Source organism: Vipera ursinii (genome assembly GCF_947247035.1).
Source record: "Vipera ursinii genome assembly, chromosome: Z".
Classification (NCBI taxonomy): Eukaryota; Metazoa; Chordata; class Lepidosauria; order Squamata; family Viperidae; genus Vipera; species Vipera ursinii.
This window is the reverse complement of record NC_139517.1, coordinates 78,697,713-78,709,148: the sequence shown is the minus strand read 5'-3', so window position 1 is coordinate 78,709,148 and position 11,436 is coordinate 78,697,713. Positions and strand designations below refer to the sequence as shown.

General features: G+C 39.5%; 1 protein-coding gene across 2 annotated transcripts; it reads right to left on the bottom strand.

Moving 5' to 3' along the window:
* Positions 1-3,174: 3,174 nt before the first annotated feature.
* Positions 3,175-10,444, bottom strand: RPL14 (ribosomal protein L14). 2 transcript variants are annotated; one of them, XM_083376455.1, is made up of 6 exons: positions 10,298-10,444; positions 9,618-9,719; positions 8,378-8,472; positions 6,645-6,744; positions 3,733-3,786; positions 3,175-3,280 (listed from the first exon to the last, which is right to left on the bottom strand). In XM_083376455.1, exons 1-6 carry the CDS (start codon positions 10,298-10,300, stop codon positions 3,215-3,217), a joined length of 420 nt encoding a protein of 139 aa, XP_083232581.1. In that variant the 5' UTR covers positions 10,301-10,444; the 3' UTR covers positions 3,175-3,214. The 2 variants fall into 2 exon arrangements, with proteins under 2 accessions (XP_083232581.1, XP_083232580.1); XM_083376454.1 differs by having other exon boundaries at positions 10,119-10,316.
* Between the last annotated feature and the right edge of the window lie 992 nt (positions 10,445-11,436).

Here is an 11,436-nt window from a genome sequence, read left to right as displayed (position 1 = left end):
CGCATGACAAGTTGAATAGCACTGTAAAAAAGTGTTTAAAAAGTGTAAAAGTGGATGAGGTGAAGCGGCAGCAGCGGCGCACAGGCTTGTGATAAAGTCAGCTCGAACTGTGTGAGATGTTGCCTGGGTTCTGCTGGGACCCCCAGATCAGCGCACGCAGCTCCCCTTAGGGGTGGCAGGCAGCCCCACACAGTCTTCAGGCAGCGATTCAATTGGAGCTGCATGAGGTGTTGTCTGGGTTCTGCTGAGAGTCCAGGATCAGCGTGCGTAGCTCCAGGTGATTGGCGGCAGTCTTGGAGGTGGCAGGCAGCCCCATAGTCTTCAGGCAGAGTTTCAACTGGAGCTGCATGAGGTATTGCCTGGGTTCTGCTGAGAGCCTAGGATCAGCGCATGCAGCTCCAGCTGATCAGTGCTTCCAGCGCACTGGAAGAAAAAAGGAGGGGGAGAGAGGAAAAGCTATAACAGGAGCAGGTTTTGGCAGGAGGGGGAGAGAGAAAAGACAAGGGGTGGGAAGAAAGCAATCTTGAGAGCAGTCAGCTGGAGGTGCACTGAAAAAGAGGCAGAGATGATATAAAAGGAGGGAAAATGATATAAAATAGGGGGGAGAGAAGATATAAAAGGAGAGTAAAAGGATGTAAGAGGGGGGAGAGAAGATATAAGAGGAGGGGTGAGAAATTTGCTAAATTGCCCCATGACTTCTTGTCACATTTGTTAAGTGAATCACTGCAGTTGTTAAATTAGCAACATGGTTAAGTGAATCTGGTTTCCCCACTGACTTTGCTTGTCAGGTTGCAAAAGGGGATCACATGACCCTGGGACACTCTGACCATTATAAATATGAATCAGTTGCCAAGCATCCGAACGTAAATCACATGACCCTGGGGATGCTGCAATGGTCATAAGTGTGAAAAATGGTCACATGTCACTTTTTCCAGTGCCGTTGTAACTTCGAATACTCACTAAGCGAACTGTTATAAGCCAAGGAATGCCTGTACTTAATCACCTTTTTTTTGGGGGGGGGGTGTGTCAGATTCTTGACACCTTGCTAGGCGACTGGTGATACTCAAAATATTGCCATATCCTAAAAGTGGTACTATCTGTGAAAAGGTTGAAAAATCCTGTTCTAGAGCATGCAGTAAAATTATTTTCAGGCTGAAAGCCCTACTAAATATTGGTTGGCATGTCGAAGACTGACTGCAAGTTGTCAGGGCCAATATGTATCTAACCATGATTAAATAGCCTTAAGCATTATTTTGCATTGAATAAATATGGTGTAACTTTAAAATTAAAAAAAAGTTAATTAAAAAAATGCCATCAAAGAACACCGTGGCTGGACATTATCCAAGTTGACACCAGGCAGAGCATAGAAACTCAAAAGAACTGCTAGATTGGAAGATATGGAGACACCTAGCCCATAGAATCATAAAAAGTTGACTGAATGGATATTATCACGTTAACCGACACTCGCAAAATTGTCCAGTCCTTCGATAGTGTTCCGTCTGCTTTCCATTCAGAGGCACCAAAGTACAACCCAGCAGCTGTATGAGACCTGCCAGAATTCACTTCCAAAACAGATGGGTCTAAAAAAGACACTCTAATCTTTTCTTGGAACATAGGAGGGATGTAAAGGAACAGAATAGTAGCATAAGCTTTTCAATAAAATAAAGCAAAATATAAAATATTCTGAACTCTTGCCTACCTTGTTTGTGTTAAATACACCGTATCTCAGTTTTAACTCTCTTGCAGAGAAGCTGGCTGGAAATGGAAGTTGGCTTACAAAATCCTTTTCCAGATGTCAAGGTATTACTTTAACCTGATACTGTTTATGCTCACCATGGCTGGGTTGGTAAATTTCCCTGCTCCTTGTCCTTCCTGGATTAACTACAAGAAAGTGAATTATGCTGATTTTGGCAGTCCTCTCATTTGCCCCAAGTATTAAGGGAGGGAGAGACTGGAGTCTGAAGATGGTGATGTTGGCTGACTTGGGTAATTATTACAGGCTTTCACATTTATTTTAAGGTGTTTGACCCACGTTGGCTGGGGTCTTTACCAAGATTTTTTAATCAGTCTCTATCCCGGTCCACTATTCCATCCTGTCTGAAGGCCTCCATCATTGTTCCATTACCAAGGTAAAAGTTCCCCCGCGCATGCATGCTAGTTGTTTAACTCTAGGGCAGACATGTCAAACACAAGGCCTGGGGGCCAGATCCGGCCCGTAAAGTGGTTTCATGTGGCCCGCGAAGCCATCCTGGAAACAGTGAGGGAACGGCCCCCACTGCCTTGGCCCTGGCCAAGACCCTCCTCCTGCCAGAGACCCTCAGATCTGTCCCACTCCTGCCCAGGCCCCCATAGGCACCCTTGATGCAAACGATGTAGAGCTGGCCACACCCACCTGCAACTGCAATGCTGATCCGGCCCTCAATGAAATTGAGTTTGACACCCCTGCTCTAGGGGCCAGTGCTCATCTGTTTCAAAGCCGAAGAGCCAGTGCTTGTCCGAGGACGTCTCCGTAGTCATGTGGCCGGCATGACTAGACACCAAAGGCACACAGAGCACTGTTACCTTCCCACTGTAGTGGTCCCTATTCTTCTACTTGCATTTTTACGTGCTTTCGAACTGCTAGGTTGGCAGAAGCTGGGACAAGTAACAGGCGCTCAGTTACGCGGCACTCGGGATTCGACCCAAACTGCCGACCAAATCTCAGCATCCTAACCTACTGAGCCACCACATCCCTTCCATTACCAAAGAAGTCCTTTATTAACAGCCTCAGTGATTATAGACCACCCCCATTATCATGAAGTGTTTTGAAAAACTGGTCTGCAGGCACATCGTGTTCTGCCTCCAATACACACTCGACAGTCACCAGTTTGAATCTGCATACGACTGATTCATCTGGAGCAGTGGGAGACCTATGTAAGGATGCTCTTTGTAGATTTTAGCTCTGAATTTAACATGTTTTATACCACTCCTGTCACTGCTTCTTCAGATGAGTATCTTTTAAATACAGACAAGTCCTTTTAATAAATAAAATATACATCTGCCCAATGTTTGCGGGGTAGCTCTAACCTTGTACCAAGGTTTATTCATTAAGTACAGTAGTCCTATAAATACTTAGGTTTTGTTAGTTTGGTGAAAGTAGTAAGAGAAAAATAATCAGGCAAGTCATCAATCATGTTAGGTGCCTATTCAATTGAAATTTTTATTTGTTGACAATTTATGCTTTCTTGGTAGAAGGTGCCTTTTGAAGCTTTTTAACTTCATGCTTGATGATCCTGTTTCTCTGTAAAACAATTATGTAATAATTATAAGGCAAGAATGTTTTCATTTTTAAAATTGTTTACTTATGAGCAACTACGTCATATTTCAATAATTTTATTAAACTTTTGATTACATTCTGCAGAAAAAAAGAACAATATTTACTGTAGAATAATCCTATTCACACAATTTTTTATTTCAAAAGAAATTTACTGCTGAACAGCTAAAAATAGAAAGCCAGCTGCATCAAGAGTTGACATTGGATGTGTATTCATTTTATTTACATGTTTAGAGACAACTCTAATCAATCTATTCTAAGTGGCAGGCATATCTGTAATTTGGGTTAAATTACACAATAGGAAATCAAGCAAAAATTGCACAGTGCAAACGTAAAGATCTTACCTTGCATCTAAAACCATTATATTCAGTTCTAGGAAAGTCTATTTGGCAAAAACACAATACAGCAATTATACTTACCATTTTCTTTGCTTTCATGACCTTATAACGATCAAAATCTGTCATCTTGGCTTTCTGTGGAAAGATTTTTTGACAAAGAAGTTTGAGATCCTGAGCCTTACCCAAAACTGCCGTCTTATTTGGCATTAGCAAAATACAACTGGTCATCTCATACATAACTTTTATTTTCAAATTCATCTTTATTAAGATGATAAATCAGCCTAAGAACCTGGCAATAAAAGAATCAGTATTTGAAAAGAACAGAGTGGTATAACATTGTCTTGTGTGCCCTAGGTATTGATGCAGTATTAGGTAGTCCTTATTAATAACTATTCAGCAACCATTCAAAATTACAATGGCACTGAATGAGACTTATAGCTGATCTTTCAAACTGCACCATTTCCACAATTACGTTGACTGTGGTTTGGATGTTTGCAACCGGCTCACAATGACAACAGTTTCCCATGGTCATGTGATTCTTTTTTTTTTGGCCTTCATTGTCAGCTTCTAACTATAGAATCAACATGGAAGCCAGTAGATCATGAGATATTGCCCTTAATAACCCCAACTGGAACTTCTCCTGTTAAGTTAGTGGTCACATGTCTGTGTCACTTAACAATGGAGTTGCTGATGCCAATTACTGTCATTAATAGAATCCAACCTATAACGGTAAAACAAAAATACTGCAAATGTCTCTGTAGTACAGGCACCAGAGAAGCATATTCTGTAATTTCTTTGTCTAAAAGCACAGGCTAAGCTTAATTTTTTTTCACCACAATCATATAGCTCTTCACATACAAGTATAAAATATATAAATTAAAATCTTAAAAACATGAATATAAAACTGAAGCTATTGGAACAATTTATTTTTTATATTCTTAACTTATTACAAGTTTTGCAGAAGTTTTTCTGAATAAGTTCAGATTAAAGTTTATCCTTTTAGCTACATTGAAGAACTAATAAATGGCCCATGTCATCCATAGAAAGGACTGTAAAGGAATTTAGAGCATTCAACGAAGTGGTGCAGATTCAATTATGCTTATTTTATCTATATGCATCTTTAACCAATGATTTATGTACTATTAAAATGATTAAATCTAGAAAAAAAGCAGACTAAGATAGGAAAATTTGAAGAACCCGAGGGATAAAAATATTTTAATTAAAAAAGATATAAAACTAATTAAGCCTCTCCAAGGTATTTTAAAGATTGTGCAAACACTCTACAAAAAGCTGGATTAATTGTGCTTCTACTATTGACTACATTTATATCCTTTCTTTTCATATAGCTCAAGAGCATAGAATGATCTAAGTATGCTGGAGTGAGAGACAGTGATTGTCTCACAGTATTTTGTATTAGAAGCCCTTTTAAAAATCATTCCTGATGAGCCCTGGTGGCATGGTGGTTAGCAATAGCTCTTAAGACTTTATATGTGGCCGGCGTCAACTTCCCTCCGTCCAGTGCGCTCCCACAGAGAGGGCCTCCTCAGGGTGCCGCCGATCAAAGAATGCCAATTGGTGGCCCCCAGGGGGAGAGCGTTCTCTGTGGGCGCGCCAGACCTTTGGAACCGCCTACCGGTTGAGCTCCGGGTGGCCCCCGACCTTCGCTCCTTCCGGCGCGATCTCAAAACCTTCTTTTTCGAACAAGCTGGCCTGGTCTGACGGGATGGGGTCGGGTTTTTATAAATAGTTCTAATTTTAATATGTATTAATTATTATGGGCATAATGGTTTAATTGCTTTTTAATTTTTGTATTCTGTTTTTATTATGTATTGCCCTGTTCACCGCCCTGAGTCCTTCGGGAGAAGGGCGGTATACAAATTAAATTATTAAATTAAATATACTGCTTCATAGTGCTTTACAGCCCTCTCTAAGCAGTTTAGTCAGCCTATTTCCCCCAACAATCTGGGTCCTCATTTTATCAACTTCAAAAGGATGGAAGGCTGAGTCGACCATGAGCCATTCAGAATAGAATTCCTGCAGTGAGTAAGTCTGCAGTATTGCATTCTAATCACGGTGCCACCACAGCTCTTTAGTTAGAATGAAATATTGCAGGCAAACTGCCCACAGCCTGAAGTTCAAGGTTGACTCCCCCTTCAGAGGTTGATAAAATGAGGACTGAGATTGTTGGAGGCAATATGACGACACTGTAAACTGTTCAGAGAATGAGTGATGTTCAGGACAGAGTATGAGGAAAAAGGATAATCTCAATTCCAACTACCGTGTTTCCCTGACAGTTTAAGACCTACCCCGAAAAAAACCCCTAGCTTGATTTTTGGGGGTGGGCCTAATATAAGCCCTACCCCCAAAATAGCGAGGGAAAGATCTAAAAAGCAAGCTAGGGCAGGGATGTGGAGCTGCCCCATGCACCTACTTATCTTGTAGCCTGGCCTCCTTGCCGACCCACTTCTTCTGCGGTGTCTTCTGCATTCCAGCCTGCATTTCTCAGTCACAGGCCTTTCCAGAAAGCCACTGCAGCTGAGAACCGAGCTATGGATTGAACTCATAGCTCGGTTCTCTGCTGTATAGGCCTTCCGGAAAAGCCTGACTTGGAAATGCAAGCCGGAATGCAGCTATAGAATGAAGCTGCTCCTTCGGCCGCAGAAGAAGTGGACCTGCTGGGCAGGGCTATCAGTGCCGGAGGTGAGCATAAAAGACAATCCCTGGAAATAAAACCTGGTGACTCTTTTGGAGGCAAAAAATAAAAAAGACGTTCTTATTTTTTGGGAAACAGTATTTTCCAAAGTCCTACAGTCTGCTGTACCTGAAATAGCAGGAACATTAAAGAAGGCGTTTGCTGAACTGATTACACAGGCAGTTAACTGGCAACAAATACTGAAAAACAGAGTTCTTAACTGTATTTCATTATTTAGCTGCTTCCAAAATGCCATTTAACTCAAAGCTATTGCATATTTTGCATTTTTTGAAACACATACCTTCTCCCTAGCCTCAATTTTTTTTGCCCATCTGGTGGCCTTCCATTTCTCATTAATGTTTTCTTTTTCCCAGGCAACTCGCACACATTTTTGACGAGCACTGTATTTAAACAAAAAAAAATTGTAAGGTTATCTTTAGCTTACAATCAATGTATATTTACATTAAGATCATTTAAAAATATTTATTTTCCTGTGCCACTTAATAGATCTCCAAACTCTCTGCTGATATTTACTGAGTGGTACAGGAAAAAATAAGTAATCACAGCATCAGTAACTTCCCATATTAGTCCCTTTTTTAAAAAAAAACTCTGGCACAAAAAGTTATTTTCAAAAATGCATAGCTTTTCTTCTTTGAAGAAACAATTTCATTAATAACTGACAGCCTATTTATTCTTTGTACAGTTAAGGCATAAGTGAATAGAGGCAAAAATGTCTTTAGCCATTTACCAAAACTACTGACTCCAGGACAAACCCAAGTGACAGCACTGCTCCTTCAGGCGCAATGTGAGTCCATCTAGAGCATAGTTGTTCAAGCTTTTGGACTGCCTGGGGCACACCGAGTGAAGAGGAATCATCTTGGGCTGCACACGAAATATATGATATGGCTAATCTACATAAACAACTAACTTTTATCTTATGGGGTCTCAGTTGGCCCATGGGTTGGACAGCCCTGATCTACAGCCAACATTGGTATTAAAGTAATAGTAATACTTGTAGGAATTCCTAAATGTTTATTTATTAATATAACTGCTCTAGCTGAGAGCTCTTTTCTTCCAAATCATTTTAGTCTTCACCAAACTTCCAAAGTATCTGTACCTAAGTTTTAGTTTACCAATATCCCATATTAATAACTCATCCCAAGTTGATGGTTAACCTTTGCCAATTCTTCATATAGACATTATAAAGTATAGAAGAAATAAATATAGAAAGACCTACTAGTAGCCCATACATTTAGTTTCACAGTATGAATATTAATTCTAAATAAGCCAATTTTAAATAAGGATTTAAACCTAGTTTAAATCACCCAGAAGTAATATTGGCAATCAGTTGTGTCGTACTTTGGAATGTAGAGGTAGTCCTCAATTTATGAACATAATTTGTTGCCCAAAATTTCTGTTGCTAAGTGAGACATTTGTTGAGCATCACCCCATTTTACAAACTTATTAAGTGAATCGTCTTTGTTAAACTAGTAACACGGTTAAGTGACTCTGACTTCCCCACTGACTTTGCTTGTCTGAAGATTACAAAAGGAGACCACCTGAATCTGAGATATTGTAACCGTCAAATATGAATTAGCTGGCAAGTATATGAATTTTGATCATGTGACCATGGCAATGCTGCAATGGTTGTAAATGTGAAAATCATATATTGCTTTTTAGTGCCATTGTAACTTCGAATGGTAATTAAATGGATTGTTGTAAGTTGAGGACTACCTGTAAAATAGCTGCATAATTCTGAAAAAAGGAATACTTTTTTATCTTGTGCAACTATTTTATGATAACTTACTTTAAATTAAGTAGAACATTAAAATAATAGAACAGCCCATGCTGACATCAAGGATTTTTCTTGGGAATAAATATACAAGAGCGAGCTATTTTTCCATATTCTTATAGTTTTCAGCAATGATAAAATAGGATAAACTCTTAATATTCTTGCAATACCAGCAATAAGACAAGTGTTTCTTTTTCAATTAAAATTTAGAGGCAATAATATTGAAGTACCATATAACCAACCTGTGAGGAAACTTCAGAACAAAATCAGTTAACTGCATGCACTTGAAGGGCATAGCCTGCCTTCTGACACCACTGCAGGGGCCATCAACTAGGGCCTAGAAGTAAATAGAGTTTTAATGGAGAAGTTAAAGGTCATCAGTGATTTCCCCCCCTATTTTCAGTTCATTTTACACTCACAAGTAACATTATTTATAAGATACCACAGATCTTAATTTCTATCTCTGGAGATTTTTTTTACGGACCATAAGAAAGATTTAAAGGAGTCCCAAGAACACTAGTGTGGATACTACTTTACAGTAACATAATTTCATATCGCAAACCAATGCATATTGTTCTTAAGCAGCGGTTTCCAACATTTTTACACCCCATACCCCTAGAACACTTCCAATATATTCTTGAACCCTTTACAAAAGTTTGAAATAACAGCAATGAATTATGCATATACAATATAATTTTGAAAAACCAAGTTTTTGCACTCTCTGGAATATCGTCTCACACACCTGGTTGGGATTTACTCTTAAGGGTACGTTTATTGAACACAATGAAACTACGTAAAATGGATGTTATATATTGAGCAAATTAAGAATTTAGGTACTGAGCTTATAACCTTGCCAAAAATAATCATACCTAGTAAAGCCAATTTACTATAACATAAGTTTTATGTGCTTTTATCCATAGTGCAGACAATCACTGTATTTTAAAGAATTCAGGGTAAATCAAGCTGGTTATAGAAACACCTTTATACAGAAAGCAAGCTATTCATCTAGGCAACTAAATCATTAGCTCTCTCCATAAGCCCACAAAATTACAAGCTTGTTGAGAAGTTAGAAGCCTGCAGTTCTATGCTAACTACAAAAAAAATCCTCTCTTCTGTAACTACCCTGGAATACATATTTTCTAACACAGGTACATACAAAAGGAAGCTGTATAGTAAGAAAAGCCACAGTATTATGTCTATTTATCCATGTGGTACAGCTGTGTTATTATCCTTCTCATCTTTCCTACCATCTTATTATTATAATTATTATTACTCTGTTGTTTTGCGTGTGCACTGAGTTTCTGCACTGGAGACAAATTCCTTGTGTATCTAATCACTCTTGGCCAAAAAAATTATTGCATTCTATTCTATTGGTGGATTAAAGGATGGAATAACCAGTCCTAAGTAAAATTCTTTATCACTACTATCTACCAGATAAATATATCACTTTTTTAAACATATAGCATAAGCAGTGAAACTTACCCTGTTTTGGTCGATGATGTCAACCACTGCAACTAGTTTTCCTGCATGTGGTCCAAATGAAATGTAAGCAACTCGGCCAATCTCAACATAGCGCTTGAACACCTTAATGAGATAAAGTTTATTTTAATTATTCAAATGATTCATTACTAGACAAGCTTATAGAATTATGGAGCTCTCCTAACAGTCCTTCAAAGAAAGCAATTTTACTCCCTAATACTGAACTTGTAAGATAATTGAATAGTTAAAACAAATATAATTATAATACAATATATTCTTCTCAACCCAAAATCATTTTTAGATGCGATGGGGCAGACACCTCATGAATTTGCAGTCAGGCCACTCTACAAAAGTGACAGAAATCCGAGAAACGTCTGTTGAAGACTTTCTTATCATGGCTGAGTATTATTCTCTTTTCCACCAAAAGAAAATGATAAAAAAGCTGACAAAATCCACCACTCCCCCGGCCCTCATTAATCGCCCGCCACCATCTCTTCCATTTACGTCCAGCACAAGACTCTTCGGCCCTTCTCCCCGTGGCCCTTTCCGCCATCCTCTTTCTCGGTTTAAATCAGCCGAGGGGAAATGAAGGCTGTCGCGAAACCCTTCACGATCACCCTCCACTTCAGCAAGTCTTAGGAAAAGCGCCGTGGACAAGGCCTCGGCCATGCGCCCGCGATTACCATGATGGCTGCCACACGAGTCGACTCACAAAGAGAGAAAGGACAGCTTCCGGATGCCTCGTGATATCCCAACTGCGGATGTGCACCAGAGGAAGAGGCGGGTCTCAATCGTTCTCTTGGCGGCGAAGTGCAGGTTGCGTAGCAGAGATTGGACAGAAGGGCCACGTTGACTGACAACAGCAAATGCTATTACGCATGCGCACTACAGGCCCCTTTGCTCTTTCTTGAAGGAAGGAATGAAATCAATTGAGTGAATTCAAAAGGTTATTTCTTGCGCATGCGTCATCCTGTGGCAGAAATTTGAGAGAATGTATCTTCTGCTTCTCCTCCATCTCTTAAACCAGGGGTCTTCAAACTCGGCCCTTTGGTGACTCGTGGACTTCAACTCCCAGGATTCCCCATGCTGGCTGAGGAATCCTGGGAGTTGAAGTCCACGAGTCATCAAAGGGCCGAGTTTGAAGACCCCTGTCTTAAACCGTGCTCGTGTGGGTGTATGTATGCTGATTGTGGGCGGGTAGTAAAATAATTCCTGGGCAATCCGTGGCAACTTTTAAGTCTTCTCGACTGAATTAACGGTCCGAATTCGAATTGTTTGCTTCTTCCTGTTCTTAATACATTTTGGTCATTTGCAAAGTATCCTGAACATAATAATCATGATTAAAACTCGTCGAGTTTAGAATATTATTTGTGCAGTTACAGAGTTTTTAATCAATTTCGTGTTGTTGTGAACAGAGCCACTGGGTTTGCCGAAGAATGGAGTTTACTACTGGTTTGTTTGAGAGTTCCTGTAGGCATAAGAAGGAGAAAAGATAGCCCAATCTATGTTGGCTTTTAACATACAGACTTTAAAATTATTAAGTCTGCTTTTTAAACAGATTTTTTGGATTTCAACCTCTTTCTTGACAAGTTAACGTTTGTAACCTGCCCTGATTAGATACGAATATCTTATAAAAGTAAAGGAATCCTTATTCTAACAATTATAATTGCCACAAACTAATAAGTAGGGAATCTAAATAGTTAAAAACGGGAAAACCAGTTGCTTCTAGAACAGTGGTTGAAACGCAGATGTGATAATCATAGGAAGTGTGCCAGGTTTGGGCAATATGTGCAAGTTAGGGAGCCCCGTTGATTAATAGTTC

Bases quoted from the DNA above. Each gene is read 5' to 3' on its own strand.
- RPL14 (XM_083376454.1), bottom strand. From the start codon at position 10,283: ATGGCCGAGGCCTTGTCCACGGCGCTTTTCCTAAGACTTGCTGAAGTG. The intron at 3,787-6,644 runs GTATGTGTTTCA...ATCTTTCCACAG, and splicing joins AAATTGAGGCTAGGGAGAAG to AAAGCCAAGATGACAGATTT. The intron at 3,281-3,732 runs GTAAGTATAATT...ATTGTTTTACAG, and splicing joins TCATGAAAGCAAAGAAAATG to AGAAACAGGATCATCAAGCA.